Source organism: Sebastes umbrosus, chromosome 11 (genome assembly GCF_015220745.1).
Source record: "Sebastes umbrosus isolate fSebUmb1 chromosome 11, fSebUmb1.pri, whole genome shotgun sequence".
NCBI classification, from domain to species: domain Eukaryota; kingdom Metazoa; phylum Chordata; class Actinopteri; order Perciformes; family Sebastidae; genus Sebastes; species Sebastes umbrosus.
Window position 1 is genome coordinate 27,027,448 of NC_051279.1, and position 17,783 is coordinate 27,045,230.

At 39.9% G+C, this 17,783-nt stretch overlaps 1 protein-coding gene across 1 annotated transcript in view; it reads left to right on the top strand.

Annotated features, from left to right (window-relative positions):
- The window catches only part of LOC119496337 (dolichyl-diphosphooligosaccharide--protein glycosyltransferase subunit STT3B-like), a 64,777-nt gene that overhangs the window by 45,814 nt on the left and 1,180 nt on the right, over positions 1-17,783 (top strand). Inside the window, exons 6-15 of the mRNA XM_037783557.1 lie at positions 3,627-3,725; positions 5,992-6,138; positions 8,275-8,323; positions 10,070-10,224; positions 11,968-12,179; positions 14,201-14,388; positions 15,347-15,518; positions 16,671-16,844; positions 17,157-17,270; positions 17,428-17,637. Coding sequence (XP_037639485.1) covers positions 3,627-3,725; positions 5,992-6,138; positions 8,275-8,323; positions 10,070-10,224; positions 11,968-12,179; positions 14,201-14,388; positions 15,347-15,518; positions 16,671-16,844; positions 17,157-17,270; positions 17,428-17,637 — 1,520 coding nt within the window. The remainder of the gene's footprint in view (positions 1-3,626; positions 3,726-5,991; positions 6,139-8,274; positions 8,324-10,069; positions 10,225-11,967; positions 12,180-14,200; positions 14,389-15,346; positions 15,519-16,670; positions 16,845-17,156; positions 17,271-17,427; positions 17,638-17,783) is intronic.

The window sequence follows — 17,783 nt, forward strand, 5'->3', positions numbered from 1 at the left end:
AGAAACAACTGTCACTATGATGCAATACACCACCAGTAGTGATTACATAGTTAAATCAAAATGTATCTGACACAATGTCAAAAGCTGAATATTTCAGGTTTCATTAGGTTTGTATTAGGGCTGGTTAGGAACGGTGTCTCCTTGCATTAATTTACCAGAGCCATCTTTCACAGAGCAGTTTGCGACAGGGGCCGGGTCAGCAGCAATCTTTTCCCATTTTCCTCGCTCTTGCATTCCTAATAATGTTGTCATCATCAGAAGACAGCCGTGAAGGAAGAAAGTGATCGAGTCAGATACAGAACAACCGTGGATCTGCTGCCTTTTAAATGTAAAGAACAGTCTGGTCTGTGGGGCTTCATGACTGCAGGTTCTGATTGGATAGTAGAATATTTGAACTAAATATTTTATATATTTTATTCCCTCCAGTCTTGTCAAGGCAGTGAGATAATCAAGATACAAAAGCATTTTACAGTATGTGTTGCTCCAACAGAACAACAGGCTATTTTCACAACCAGACGTACATCTTTTGGTGTAATACCAATAACAATGATGTCTACTTGTGGAGAGAATTGTGGTTTGATTTTATGCCCAGACAATAATTGGCGTAGACCCCCCCTAAATTTATTTTAAGCGCAGCTACTGATGAACAGTAAAGAACGGAGATTGGAGTCCTCGCTTTTATTGCAGAGGGACGACCACATTATGCATCATCCATCCCTTTACTCAACATGGAATAATAATTCAGTTTAATGTTCTGCTTTAACACATCAGTTATTCAACCCCCTGAGAATGTGATCCCGACTGACTTTACCGTCTTTCAGAGGCTCTTAATAGGTCAGTTTTCGGGCTAGAGTGAAGACAGATATCATATGAAACTAGGAATCCATTGGTACCAACCATGTCATGCTACCATGTCGGGGAACGAAGATAATTAACGCTCCAAAGTTTAGCTAAATTATAGCGAGGAAAAACTGTCATGGCCATTTTCAAAACGGTTCTTTGACCTCTGACCTCAAGATATGTGATTGAAAATGGGTTCTATAGGTACCCACGAGTCTCCCCTTTACAGACATGCCCACTTTATGATAATCACATGCAGTTTGGGGCAAAAAACATGCAGTTTTTAAATATATTTACAATATATAATATTATAATAATATTTCCGCCTATTCTAAAATGATGTTTGAATATTTCTGCATACTGGGGTCCCTAAACAGTGTTGGAATTACATAAATTGGGTATCACTGTAAAGCTGAGGCTCTTGTGGATTGGATCCAATGAGCCCAACTGTATTCAAATTAATCTTCAGGTTCCCAGCTTTCAGAAGATGTACATCACTTCTATGTGACATGTACTGTTGACCTGCTGTCCCCCACTAAAGACCCTCTGTACCACCCTAAAAAAAGACAAAAACGGGTCTATTGTGGGTCTCAGAGGGTTAAAGATAAGACGGTCCAGCACTTTGCTGTACATTTTGAGGAAATTTCAGCAGGAACATGCATTTCTTGTTTCTGCTTCGTCTTATCCCGGGATGTTTAGATACCTGCAAGAGCCGTGATAACCTTTCAGTCATTTTTCTGCATTTCAGACAGAGGGTGAATGAGGTAGATTCAGACAGACAGTATGAGAAAAATTAGTTTTTTGAACGTTAAAGCATTTTAACATGTTCTAGTAGAAACCCAAAATACAATAATGAACCTGAAAATGAGCATGATATGTCCCCTGTAATGAAGCATTGCAGACATACAGACAGTAAATACAGCGTATGGACACACATGTGGTCAGAGTCAAGTCATCTAGCTAATTTAAATATTTCCCTGCGTCATTTCTGTACGTTTACATTTCTCAACTTGTGTTTTGTCTCTATCCTATGTAATAAGACCGCAGCTTGTTCGAGAGAACTAACCTTTTTTATGTCATTGGCTGTGCTGTGGCAGCATTCGACCAGCTCTTGTTGCTGAAGCTTTCTTTCAGTGCTTCTGACCCCTGAGGGCGTGTTTGAAACAGTTTTCAGGTTTAGTTGTAGCGTTCACAGAGAGCCTGGACCGCTGACACCCCGAGTGTGTAAATCGTTTGAACTCGAAGCTTAATCGCTCTTAGACTGTCAGTCATGATTTAGGCTCAAAAGGCATTTTGTTCTTGTTTGCTGCATCAAGGACTTTGTGAGGTTGTTTTTATAGGAGTCGGAAAGGGATGGAGAGTGGAGGTGGGGGGGGGTCCTAGAATCACTAACACTGCATGTCTGTATATATCCGCCATCATTCTCTTCCTTATCACATCTTTAGTAGAATTTATCAAATTGCTGACATTATGTTCAGTTTATTAATAATAATAATAATAATAATAATAATAATAATAATAAACGTATTAACTGGGCTGTCTATCGATCAAAATCGTGATTAATCATACATTTTTTATCTGTTCAAAATGTACCTTAAAGGGAGATTTGTCAAGTATTTAATACTGTTACAACATGGCAGTGGGCAAATATGCTGCTTTATGCAATTGTCAAATCAATTAACAACACAAAACAATGACACATATTGTCCAGAAACCCTCACAGGTACTGCATTTACCATAAAAAAAATATGCTCAAATCATAACATGGCAAACTGCAGCCCAACAGGCAACAACAGCTGTCAGTGTGTCAGTGTGCTGACTTGACTATGACTTGCTCCAAAACTGCATGTGATCATCATAAAGTGGGCATGTCTGTAAAGGGGAGACTCGTGGGTACCCATAGAACCCATTTACATTCACATATCTTGAGGTCAGAGGTCAAGGGACCCCTTTGAAAATGGCCATGCCAGATTTTCCTTGCCAAAATTTAGCTTAAGTTTGTAGCGTTATTTAGCCTCCTTCACGACAAGCTAGTATGACATACAACCTAAAAATCAAAGTTGTGAAGAAAGTTTTTTAAGAAATTAGTGGCGTTAAAACAAATTTGCGTTAATATGTTATCGTGTTAACTTTGACAGCCTTAATATTAACACATTTCGGAAATCCCATGTAATTAAACAGAGAATAGCTACTGACAATTTATCATATAGATTTTAGGTCATATTGTCTCGCCCTAACTTTTTCTAACATACATATTTTGTGTATTTCTGATCTATTTGTGTTATCTGCCTGAGCAGTTTTTGTTAGTGTTTTAAACCTGCAAAGTGACATTTTTGCTAAGTGAGCTTTAGCTCTTACTGAGAATTTAAATCTTTAAAAAATGGGTCACACATTTATTGTTTCATTTTTAAACCAGGTAAATAATGTCCTAAAACAGGTGGGTACTATAGTTTTTTTTGTAGTTTTAGTTTACAGGAGTAAGTGGTGGATTTGTTTGGGAACTATTTTCAGGTGCAGATTTTTTGTCCCCATGTTTAACAGAATGAGACATGTCAGCCAGTAAAACAGTGTGGCTCATTGTGTGTGTATAGTTTTTGGACAACAATGGAGTTCTATGGCACAGAGGAAGAAAATATGCTATTATTTTACTTGTTAGTATGATGGGTTCATTGTTGCTTCTGGTCTTTTCATTTTCAGGATTTTCAGGTTTACAGTAGGTCATTTGAATGTGCTCATATGTACTGTAATTCGTGGCTTATTTTCTAACTGTTTGTTTCTCTCTCCAGCCTACAGCACCTTCTACATCATCGGCCTGGTCTTGTCCATGCAGATCCCCTTTGTGGGCTTTCAGCCAATCAGGACCAGTGAACACATGGCCGCAGCAGGTCAGTAGCCAATAACCTGTGGTCTGTGCTCGTAATATGTGTTTACTGCAGGTCTATGGAGTCAATCTTGTAAAAAAAAAAAGGTGCTAAAAGACAGCAGATTAAAGAACAGCTCCTCATTTTCCAAGCCTATCTTGATACAGTACTCACATGCTCATATATGCAGTACATTGAAATAATAGTTGTTTGCTGTAATTGGTCCATACTGTCTGCAAAGAGATCGCATCTTAAAGCAATTTCAGTGTTAGTCATGGAGGACGTACAAAGAGGTATTTTCATACTAACTATTTTCCCATTTCTTACATAGAAATAGATTTATGAAGGGGTGTCTGTGGCTAGTATGGACAGGAGGAACAAATGAAAATGCTTTTAGATTTGTATGAATTTTAACACTTGATGCTATAACTCTTTTGTGGATTTTCCTGCCCAGTGACTGCTGATGAAATTGAGATGCTCCGATACTGTTTTTTCCTTCCCAATACCGTTTCAGATGAACTTGCGGTAGCGGCCGATACATGGCATCATATGAAACTATAAAACCTAAGGAATCCATCGGTACCAACCATGTCATATTAGCTTGTCAGGAAGGAGGCTAAATTAATTGAGTGACAGCCTTACAAAGAACATAAATTAAAAATATTGAAAAAAATTAGAAAATATAAAATAATCTGGTGAAACAAGTAGATTTTTTTCTGGGTTAATAAATTATGGTATCGTATCGGTGCATTGACTGAGATACCGAATTTTGGGCAGTATCGGACACATTTCTGATACTGGTATCGGTATCGGAACAACTCTAGAAGAAATTTAGCCATCTAGTGAACTCTGGGACAATCAATGACTGTCCATTTTCCCTGTTAAATAGACAAATAAATAAAATAAATTAAACCCTTTCAATGTACATACATGCATGTCAATATTGTGTTAAGATAGACTTAGAACCTATCCATTGTATTTTTTTTTATTTCCAATCGAGATCATACAGATATGTCCGCTACAAAATTAGATCCATAAATGCAGTCCGTGTATGAGCCCCCAAAACGGAGTACGTCATGATGAGGAGTTAATCTTGGACCATTCTCATAATATCAGCGCCCACAGCAGCTCGGCGGGACAGTGAGAGCAGAGCAGTGGAAATGAAGTCAAAGTACAGACTCGGATATTACCTGCAGAGAAGCCTTAAATCATTCAGACATGCACAGCACTGAAACACTCAAGTAAAGTGTAGGTAAAGTCGATGGGATGCCTTTTAAAGGGGACCTATTACACTTTTGTGCTATTCCTTTTCCTTTAGTGTGTTATATAGGTTTTTTTTGTGCATTTAAAAGCTCTGCAAAGTTACAAAGTCCACACCAAAGAGAGTTACTCTCCCCCACAGAAACACTGTCCCTGAACACCTCGCTTGAAGTCCTGCCTTTTCTTCCGTAACGTGGTGGCGTCACCAAGTAACACATTTGCATAATACCTGCCTAGCAGCTAGTTTGGCATTTAAAGCATTAAAGCATGTAAACATGTTCTAGTAGAAACCCAAAATACAAGTATAAACCTGGAAATGAGCATAATAGGTCCTTGACTTTACATGAAAGCTTAAAGGTTAATTTTCCGTTTACATTACGTGTAACGCATCGCTACACAAATACGGTTACTGTAAACACACATGTACATATCCTGTTTCTGTGTACTACAGTATTGTAGCCTACAGTATTGACTTTTCCAAGTAAACTTTTACCTGCTGTTGAAATGTGGATCTTAACAGCTCAGTGCGATACACAATAACCTTCAGGTAAACGAAACTGACATTCTGGTATCATACAGTAAGCAGTCAGTGTCAACAAACAAGTAGAACAAAACAGAGACTTGTATATAAGAAACATTTCCAGGGTTGACTGCCGTGATGAAAAAAACATTTTTGACCAGTACGGTTCACAAAATGTCAAAACAACTTTTCATTTTGGTGGCCAATTTACTGACACAATAACTGGTTTAGAGGCATGAATGAAGTGTTTTGGGTGAATTACTACCTTGTGCAAAGATGCAATAGAGTTGTGACATCCCATCAAACAGTTGTAATAATTGTACTCACAGTTTAGAGAATGTTAAGACAAAAAACGAGCCAAAGCGATTGAGAAAAACTGTAAAAAGAAAACTATTGGTAGTTTTTATCACTGTTTTGGCCACTAAAACAAAGATCAACTATTTTTACTGCTTGAACAATTTCAGATCCCCTCCCCCCCGCCAAAGTCTTATTTGTGCCCTATCTGTGCAGGTGTGTTTGTGCTGCTTCAGGTCTACGCCTTCCTGCTGTACCTGAAGGACCGGCTGACCAAGCAGGAGTTCCAGACTCTGTTCTTCCTGGGAGTCTCTCTGGCTGCTGGAGTGGTTTTCCTCTCTGTCATCTACCTGACATACACAGGTTGGTTCACATCGTCCTTTAGAAGGTTGGTCGTCGTAGCTGTCACGTACATTTTCCGCATACATATTTTTATACTCAAAACTAGCTCATTTGGGTATCTATGTCTATGTCATGCCTCTGTGACAATCGATTCCTCTTATTGATGCTTTCCGACAGTTACGCATGCACAATGACGCATACGCACGCCGTATCATGTTTCAGTTTGTTTGTGACCGGAGCCACGGCGGAGAGGACTCAAAAGCATGGCGTTACTACTACTAAACCCGAGGGGATGCACCTTATTTTTTCCCTGATAATGCGACACTGTGAACAACAAATCCGTGTTGAAATCAGCAGGAAGAGAGTTAGTAACATTACCTGTTGGCAGCCCGTGGCAGCACAGTCCTGCTTGGCTAAATAACGGAGATACTAATGTAAACGGAGGTGCCATTGAGTTATTATTATATGAGGCATTCAAGCTCTGCTCAGTAAAAATTGCTATTGGGCGAAGGTAAATTACAACGTTATCATGATGTGTTCAAATGTAATGTCGAGTAATGCGAGAAACAAGGAGATGTTTTCACATCAATATAAAAAAGATATTTGAGAGAAAGTTATGACCCGTTAAACTTCCTAACACTAGCTCTAGACAGCTAATTATACTAAAACTACCAATGCCAAGATTTTTTTAATCAAAGCAGAAATTTATATAAAAGTACAATCATTTATTTCCTAATCATTTGAATCGTGTGTTTTTTTATGCAAATAACCACTATAGATGACAATTACAAAGTACAGTACAGTACTGTGTACAGTAGGCTACCCTCCATGCCCCGAAAAATAGGGCTCTCCCAAAAGCTACGGTGTAATTCGAACACTGTAATTTACCATGCATATAATGTTTTTTGTGTAAAATATATCGAACATTGAATGACATCAGATCTAAAGTGGCAGGGGGTGAAAAAAGTTAATTTCAGACCCTACTTTATACCCTATGACATCAAAAGTTTGAGACTTCCTTCTCTGCGTTTTGACTTTGAGGGAGAGTAGCTCATGTTCACAAGTATTGATTGAACTTTCTTAGGCCATAAATAACATATTGGAATTCTTTATATATATTCCCCTTCAAGCCCAATTTTAGCCCTGAATAGGTTGGCCCCATCTATTGGTGGCTTGTGGGGGGTCACAACACTGGATTGATTGCCCGAGCAATTGCTGTCGGATTTCTGGCAGGTCAGAAATTTTAGTCGGCTGTGTTGCAGGTTGAGCAGCTCCACAGTATGTTTTCCCACATGGCTGCTGTCAAATATCCATTGTAAACTGTAGTGAGCTTGTTTTAGTATCATGTGGAGTCTGGAGACTGCTGAACTTTGCTGCAGAGAAGACAGACCATATTTTCTGCATCTTCCAGCCATCTGTGGCTCCATATTTGAGATACTGGGGGTTCCATGCTTACATCCAGTCATCATGGCGGGTGTGTGAGCATAAAAGTTGCAGGGTTTGGCCGTGCAGGCTGATTAAACCATGTAGTGGTAGTAATTCGAACACTGTAATTTACCATGCATATGTTTTTTTTATGTAAAATATATCGAACATTGAATGACAACAAATTTAAAATTCCTTCATTTAGCGCATAAGATTACAAAAGAGGTAGAAGAAATTTTAGAGTGGCAGACAAAAAAAAAAATACTCACCTGCCGCAGTGGCAGAAAGTGAGAAAAGTTAATTTCAGACCCTGTCTACATGTAAACCAATAGCTGGTTATGATGAGAATCAGCCCTCTGCTGACATCACTCCTCTATTATCTGTGTACGTCAGGACCACCTGCCGGCTATCTAACTAGCGGTAATTAGTTTCTGCGTTCTCATTTATCATCGCACTGGCGAGCAGAGTGGACAGCGAGCCGGCCGCCAGAGAGCTCCGCACAGCTCATCATGTCTGCCGCACGGCAACACACGCTCATTAGAGGATGATTATATGATCGATACATGCAGGAGGAACGCAGCCAAACCAATTATGCATTCCACTGATGCGTGACAGAGTACGCGCCGTCAACAGCAGGGTGTGTACACGGGTCGGTTTGTGTGGGCTGGTGGTGGTTAGACATGTGTTTAAATGGTCTTGTCAGTATATTCTAACTATGTGTTTCACTTTCAGGGTACATCGCTCCATGGAGTGGGCGCTTCTACTCCCTCTGGGATACTGGGTAAGTCATCACTATTATTGATATGTTATACTTTTGCACTGGATTAAATACCTTACAGCAGAGCTGATAATAATCTAGATTTAAATGAGGGTACAGTAGCACCTTCCCCTATAAATCTGTTAAACTGTACGAGACAAAGTGGCAGGATGGGGAGTGAGTTTCATCGAAGATTTATTCCACCTTGTCTGCTGGTTGATTTACTATGAAATCCAACTTTTGATTTAGTTCATCTCAGAGCACGTGTTTGGTGAACACATGCTCGACATAAGGATTTTGAAAGTTATTACCTATTTCTACAAATGAAGATTTCTTTTCCTTTAATTTTCCAATCAACATTCTCATAGCAAGATCGAACAGACAAATCAAATATGTACCAAGTGTACAAGTATACACACTCACGTGTATCTGCCAAAAATGTTTTTATGGTCAAACAGTGAGTCAGTCAGCCCGTCACTCAGCCCCATCATAAAATACTAAACAGATAACTCTACCCTTCTTCTCCCATCCCAGATCCTGGCTTACACAAAACTGCCAGACTGCAGCATCAGCTGTAAAACTCTAAAACTTCTCAGTGTATGTGCACATACAGTATGTTGATGTGTTGGTGCACACGCCTGAGTATTTGTTTTTAAAAGAAATTAAGTTTTTCTGCAGTGCAGTTAAAGTAATGAGGTCATCATCAGACCCAACATAACTGACATCAGCCAAACTTGATGTTCTCCTACTGTAGAAAGGGCTGTGTATTGGCAAGAATCTGGCGATATGATACGTTTCATGATACAGGCCAGAGGCTGGATTCAATATATTGCCATTAGGGCTGTCAATCGATTAAAATATTTAATTACAATTAATCACACGATTGTTCATAGTTTATCGCTATTCATCGCAAATTAATGCAAATTCTGTTCAAAATGTACCTTAAAGGGAGATTTGTCAAGTATTTAATACTCTTATCAACATGGGAGTGGGCAAATATGCTGTTTTATGCAAATGTATGTATATATTTATTATTGGAAATCAATTAACAACACAAAACAATGACAAATATTTACAACCTAAATAATCACAAGTTGTGTTAATGCGTTAAATTCAAATTAGTGGCGTTAAAAATAATTTGCGTTAACACGTTATTATCGCTTTAATTTTGACAGCCCTAATCGCTATATATTGCGATACTGTAAGCAACGTGATATATTGTGATTTTTTTTTTATCTAATTTTAGGAAAACTGTCATAGTATAAAGACAATGCCAACATATGCATAAAATCTGAGTGAAAAAAGTACTTTTTTATGCAGTCAGAACAGTGGGATCTGAATTTATCACAGTCCCCGTAACATCCAACATCATAGCACGACTTTGAGATACACTGAGAGGGCGCGTCTCTGCAAATTAAATAAAGTATTGACTGAGTTCATCTTTGCATGTAGACTTTTAATTAAAATTCGATACAGTATCACAAAACATAGATATACTCCATATTTTAATTTTTTTTCTTAAACCCCTAACTCTGAATAAGATCTAACATCTTTACTATCAATAAGAGTGGTTCATTTTAGAGTGAAGTGGAAATTAAAGGGAATGTAATGAACAATGAACTATTGTGCTCTTTATCGTAAAGAAAAGGGTTGTTTGATACGTTCCCTATTCAATACCGTCACTGCAAAGACCTCCTTTTTCTCTTCCTTTGCCTAACCACGCTGTTTCTGTTGTGTCTGACCCCTCTCTGTCTTCCATGTTATCCACAGCTATGCTAAGATCCACATCCCCATCATAGCATCAGTATCTGAGCACCAGCCCACCACCTGGGTGTCCTTCTTCTTCGACCTTCACATCCTCGTCTGCACCTTCCCAGCAGGCCTCTGGTTCTGCATTAAGAACATCAACGATGAGCGGGTCTTCGGTAAGAGCCGTATCGTGGAATAATAAGGAGCACGATTATTGATAAAGGTCATGAAAGTTGTCATAGTTTAAATACAATCAGACTGAGATCCAGTACCGGAGGATTGATAAATGAGGCAGCATCTGTCAGAGCTGATGCAGTTGTTGTGATGGTGATGATGGTGATGATGAACTTTAGAGTACCGGCGCTCAGTAACGAGGATAATAATATAGAGCTGACATTATAACATTAATAATTAATTATTAATAACATATGGTATAAAAAAAGAAAACAACACAATCAGTCCTCCATTCATTGTCTGTGGAGCAGCTTCAGACTTTATACCCTCCGACATCGCAAGTTTGAGACTTACTGCTCTGGTTTCTGGCTTTGAGAACGAGTAGCTCATGTTCTCTAATATTGATTGAACTTTCCTCAGCCATGGTTGTGTGGTGTGGGAAAGCCTGTGTTATGAGCATTACATGAAGTATTGATTGGATGTTGTCACTAAAGACTAAGTAGTCCATATAATCACTCTTTTGGTTCTGTTTATTCAATGCAAGCTACAGAAAAGCTTTTCCCAACCATAAAGTCAACCAAAAACGCCCTTTTCAAAACATTAGGGATGCACCCATCTGAGTTTTTCAGTACCGATAATTACATCTGGGCTTTGGGTACCAGCCGATACCGATTACCGATCCGATACCAGTGTTTAATTAATAAGCTGTATGCCTCACTGTAAGGATGTGACTGGGATCATTCTGTTATGTGTAAGGAAACATCAGGCTTGACTTAAACATCGCTTTCCTAACTTTGTAAAACAAAATGTAACAAATAAATACATAGATATAAATGTAGTGAATTGTTATTTATTATTAAAATAATAAATTGTACGCCAACCGCTTGGTAAAAAGAATCTTCAAGTGTAAACCCGTTTTAATGCAGCAACAAATTGCTCAAAACTTAAACAGGAATTAAAATTACAGTAAATAATATATGTAAGGGATAACGTACAGCAAGCCGGTCATGGCTGTGTAATAATCCCCGACGTGGAGAGGAAGGTTCTCTCATCGCCCTGAAGGGGTTTCTTTCACAACAATGACCGACTCGCTGTACGTTATCCCGCTTATTACACGGCTACTTACTTAAGAAATCAATAATTCGACACAAAAACGGTCTGCCAGAGTCCGGCATCAGAGCTGCACTCATAGCAACGGTCTGGTATAAAGGGATAACAGACCGCAGAACGCCGTGATTAACCAATCCGAATCGAGTATTCAACAACGCGGTGTAATAATTAGTAAATAAACATAGAATTGAATTGAATAGATCGGCCCCATTGTCACCGATACCTGATCCAGCTATTTGAGTCACTATCGGCCCGATATTCGATCCAGTATTGGTGCATCCCTACAAAACATACCTTTGGCGTATCTGTACTATAATTCCTTGTTACTTATCAGCTGACACATGTACACCAATATGATCTATGATGAGCCAACAATCTGGCTCTACTGGACAACATAAAGTCCAGTCTTCTGCTGCCCTCCCTGTCTCCCCCCTACTCTGCCTTGAACTGCTTTCTTCTTTACTTGCTTCATTTGCTTCACTTTATCTCTCTGTCAGTATCCATCTAAACAGCATTAAATTAAAGTAAAACTTTAAATGAAATCAAACTCTCCAAGCTTTGATGGTAACATCCAGGTCACCTGTAACCTCCTTATCTCTCTCTGTCTCACTCTCTCTCTTCTTTTCTCCCATCAGTGGCCCTGTATGCCATCAGCGCTGTTTATTTCGCCGGCGTCATGGTGCGTTTGATGCTGACTCTGACTCCGGTGGTGTGCATGCTGTCGGCGGTGGCCTTCTCCAGCGTCTTTGAGCACTACCTGGGAGACGACATGAAGAGGCAGAGTCCGCCCGCAGAGGACAGCAGCGACGAGGACGACAGGAAGAACGCCGGCAACCTCTATGACAAGGTTAGCGGAATGTGTATGATGTGATGTCACGTTGTTTGATGGAGATTGAACTACCAAATGTTTTACTTTACATAATCGTTGTCTCTGTAGATTGATGTTCATGATGCTGAAAGGCTGCAGAGTAAATTGTCAAAAAATCTTTTAATTACTAGTAGTGGAGCGGCACAGCTAACCTATTGTTCATTTAGTAATAAAAGTGCATAATTTGGTATATTTAAAGCTTAATATATTTAGAACATATCTGGATATTGGGCCATTGCAGATTGGCATGGTGATGCCAATTTTCCAAAAATTGGCTGCTAGCGGTTACTACCACTAACACTTTGGCCCAAGCTGCTGTTTCTATGTTTGCAGCACCACAAATATTATTACATACAAGTAGAGCTGTCACTCGATTAAAATAGTTAATCGTGATTAATGGCATGTTTGTCCAGCGGTTAATTAGAAATTAATCTCAGATTTTTTATCTGTTCAAAATGTACTTTAAAGGGAGATTTATCAAGTATTTCATACTCTTATCAACATCGGAGTGGACAAATATGCTGCTTTATGCAAATGTATGTATGTATTTATTATTGGAAATCAATAAACACAAAACAATGACAAATATTGTCCAGAAACCCTCACAGGTACTGCATTTAGCATTAAAAAATATGCTCAAATCATAACATGGCAAACTGCAGCCCAACAGGCAACAACAGCTGTCAGTGTGTAAGTGTGCTGACTTGACTATGACTTGCCCCAAACTGCATGCGATTGTCATAGAGTGGGCATGTCTGTAAAGGGGAGACTCGTGGGTACCCATAGATCCCATTTTCATTCACATATCTTGAGGTCAGAGGTCAAGGGACCCCTTTGAAAATGGCCGTGCCAGTTTTTGGAGCGTTATTTAGCATGGTCGTATCCACGCGGACCCTCCACCGTTTTTTACTTTGTCGTTTCGGCTCACTGCGGTTTGTTTTGGTTGACGGATACGGAACGGATATGACGTCACGTTACTCAGACTACAGCATTAAAGGCGGAAACTTCCTTCTACCTCCGCATAGACTCATATAAAGTAAATATATCGATTCTGGCATTAAAAATCAATTTCAAAATCGTAAAAAGTAAAAAAAACGTGATAAATACAGTAGGTGAATCAATTTTTTCCCCCACCCCTAGCATTTACAACTTCCGGTGCCCCCAAGTGGCCAAACAAAATCAATTAATACTGCTGTAAATCAAACACATCATTTTTTCAGCCCTCGCCTTAGTATACACCAGTTTATCTCATAAATATTTAGCCCACCTTGTCAGTTACAGTTATGTCTTCTATGATCACATAGTTCTTGTCAAACAAATAAGAAATCAGACTTTCTTTCCTGTTCTCATCAAAAATTAATTTTGTAGCCACTGGTACAACATTTTTTAACAAGAGTCAAACCACTTCATAAGTCACCAAGCATTATTGTTTGTAGAAACATGGTCAGCATACCATATACAACACAAAGCTATATTATGATATCTATCCAGCAGGCCATAACATGAGGACATAACTAAAATAAATGCAACATCAGCATTACAAAACCGACATTTTCTGCACCCATCTGAGCAGTACTCGTCATGTTGGATGGATCTTATAATAATATGTTTTAATTGGCAGTATTATGTTCTGGTATCTGTGATTAAAATGAAAAATGAAGCTGTATCCTCATTTCTATCCTTTCCCCTCCTTCTGCTTAAGGGAAACCAAATCACTGCTGTCTAATGTTTTTGTCATCCTTTTGTCGTTTTTCTTACAAATCGATGCAGTGGGAGTAATGTATTACCAACCCATCACACTATAACAGGTCTCCTGAAAGGAGGCTGTTTTAAATGAGACACCATAAAACAGCTACAACACTCTGAGGATCCTCTCAATGGGGACAATTATTATCTTCTGGTGTATTATCAGCTCATTCATACAGAGCTCCCGTCTTGTTAGAGTTTAAGCAACCTTTACAGATGGTGTGTGTGTGTGTATGCTGTGCTGTCCCCTGCAGGCCGGTAAGGTGCGTAAACATGTATCAGAGCAAGAGAAGGCTGAGGAGGGTCTGGGCCCCAACATCAAGTCCATAGTCACCATGCTGATGCTGATGCTGCTCATGATGTTCGCCGTCCACTGCACCTGGGTCACCAGCAACGCCTACTCCAGCCCCAGTGTAGTACTGGCTTCATACAACCACGATGGGTGAGAATAATACAACAACACCATGTGCAATTCTGTCATTTCGGTATATACAGTATATCTATAGCTATATTTATATGTATAGAAAGAGAGTTAGCTATTACGGCTGTCAATCGATTCAAATAATTAATCGTGATTAATCGCATAACTGTCTATATTTAATCGCGATTAATTGCAAATTAATTCATTTTTTATCTGTTCCAAATATACCTTAAAGGGAGATTGTCAAGTATTTAATATTAATATGCTTTAACGCATTAACGCAATCGATCTTTCGGACATTGTAGCGGGCTCAGTTTTATATATAAATTTATATATATATATACATATTGGGTCGCTATATACGTGGGTCTCTTGACCTCTGACCTCCAGATATGTGAATGAAAATGGGTTCTATGGGTACCCACGAGTCTCCCCTTTAAAGACACGCCCACTTTATGATAATCACATGCAGTTTGGGGCAAGTCATAGTCAAGTCAGCACACTGACACACTGACAGCTGTTGTTGCCTGTTGGGCTGCAGTTTGCCATGTTATGATTTGAGCATATTGTTTTATGCTAAATGCAGTACCTGTGAGGGTTTCTGGACAATATGTGTCATTGTTTTGTGTTGTTCATTGATTTCCAATAATAAATACATACATACATTTGCATAAAGCAGCATATTTGCCTACTCCTATGTTGATAAGAGTATTAAATACTCCCTTTACGCTACATTTTGAACAGATAAAAAGTGTGATTAATTTGCGATTAATTGTGATTCAATATTTTAATCGATTGGCAGCCCTAGTTTTTTGTAATTTGGGTGAACTGACCCTTTAAGGCATTGTAATACAGCTTTCATTGAGGGGTTTTTACTTTAGTAAAATCATATAGCCAATGTATAAATACATATATTGATGATATACTGTATATCCTCGTGTGTCATCCCCCCTACCCATCTCTAACCTCTCCCCACCAGCTCCCGTAACATCCTGGATGACTTCAGAGAGGCCTACTACTGGCTGAGGCAGAACACAGACGAGCACGTCAGAGTGATGTCCTGGTGGGACTATGGCTACCAGATAGCAGGCATGGCAAACAGAACCACGCTAGTCGACAACAATACGTGGAACAACAGTCATATAGCATTGGTGAGAGCTGCTGTACCTTTAACATTATTAGAAATATATCGATTATAGACACTTTAAATAGAAATCACCAATCCCCAAGAAAAATCTATGACGGTTATTGTTATAGCCTTGTTTTTTTCTTTATGTGTTTCTTACTACTTTTGACTTTTTTTGCCCCCATTCTCTATGGTTACATAGTTTAATAGCTCCAAGTTGAGTTTTTTTCAACCACTATGTTGAACTCAGGGTGTTGATTGGTTTATTGCACCACCAAGTGGACATAACGTTGTATCACTACACTGTACACCAGCGAAAGTGGGATCTCAAACACACAGCAGTGGACACTTGGTGTGCCTCACACTGTGTCTTTAATGGTACTCAGTGATTTAGTACCACATTTTCTTAAAGTTACGACGAGGAACTCTAATTTTGTGTTGATTTTGTAAGTCCTTGTGGACCAAAGCGGTAGTGTTTTTCCGAGCACCAGAGTCCCTTTAGAATTCCACTCATTTTACTGCAGCAGGGTCTGCCAGTATGTCCAGCTCAGTCCTGGTTCTGGTTCTCCCGTGCCTACCTTCCCTTCAGCGGGCCCGGCAATACGGCCCGAGCCTCTTGCAGCGTGGTGTCGGCACTGGCTGCAGGTCGAAGGCGGCAGCAAAGCCGGATCTGGGTCTGTCCGCGGCGGGCTGGTCGCTGCCGGAGGCCCCGCTGGACTCTGAGCTGAAGGAGTTTCTGTTGAACCTGTAAATAGTTTCGTCAGGTTTCGCGGAGCATCTCGTTTACTTATGTAGACCATACAGAGGCATCAGTATTAAACTGAGACTATTCCATAACCAGTTAGAAGTAACTTGTAGTATCTTTAACAAGAAGACTCTGATTCTCAAAGAAGCAGCAAATACCAACATATCCAGTCACTAATATGGGTAAAGCTCCAAGACTCTTTCCTGCCCGGTAAAGGAAGCCCAAACAGAGATAACGCCATCATGATGACATCATCAGGGTTATTATTTATTGGCAAAGCTCTTCCAAAACCACCGCTCAACTGTTTTCACAGGCTCACCAATACTAAACGGATATTGGTGCCACTTTAATAATATTCATATAGTTTTATACGCGAGTCCTATTGAATGGAAATTATTATAAAACTGCCTTTTTGTCTTTGTGTTCCCACAGGTCGGCAAAGCCATGTCATCCAATGAGACTGCCGCCTATGAAATCATGAGGTCGCTGGACGTCGACTACGTCCTGATCATCTTCGGAGGGGTGATCGGCTACTCGGGCGACGACATCAACAAGTTCCTGTGGATGGTGCGCATCGCAGAGGGGGAGCACCCCAGAGACATCCGGGTGAGAGAGAGACGTCACTCGTACTGTATCTCAGTCACTTTTTTTAGTGGGGAACTTCTATCAGGAGAAACATAAAAGAAGGTGAGCGTGCTGCAGTTGTTAAATATTCATCGCAAGAGACGGTGGACGCCTGCTAAGAGGAGTTCATATGAATGTTTGATGTGCTCTCTGAGGGAATGGGGCACTGCTGAGGGAAAATCAGGGATCTGTAACCAAGTGGGCCAAGATGTTTGGGTGCAAAATCAAATGAAATCATGCATCAAAGTGTGTGAGAGTTTATTTATTTCTCCCTCCGTCTGTCTCTCAATACAGGAAAGTGACTACTTTACCCCGCAGGGAGAGTTCAGAGTGGACAAAGCTGGTTCCCCGACCCTCCTCAACTGCCTTATGTACAAAATGTCCTACTACCGCTTTGGAGAAATGCAGGTATGTCATCATTAATAGTCATTCTGCACAACACATATCTGTATTGTAGTATATATTTGTATAACTTGACAAAATAATTGATTGCAAAGACCACTTATGTGTTATTACTCTGAGCTTAAGACATAAACAACTTCCTCTCATCTTCATTTCTGTTTAGTTGGACTTCCGGACGCCACCGGGCTTCGACCGAACACGCAACGCTGAGATTGGCAACAAGGACATAAAGCTGAAGCACCTGGAGGAAGCCTTCACCTCCGAGCACTGGTTGGTCAGGATTTATAAGGTCAAAAAGCTGGAGAACAGAGACCGCGTAGAGCACAAGCTGCGAGGCACCGACACCACTAAGCAGAAGTACACCTCCAAAAAGGTAAGCTGGGATCCTCTTACGATTGTCCCTCCCCTCCACCTCCCACTCTCCGCTCAGCTTTCACATTAGTAAAGTTGTTCCGTACCATTTGCGTCATCGTCCACGTGTATTTGTTTATGTTGAGATCAGCTGTTCTAGTGGCGGAG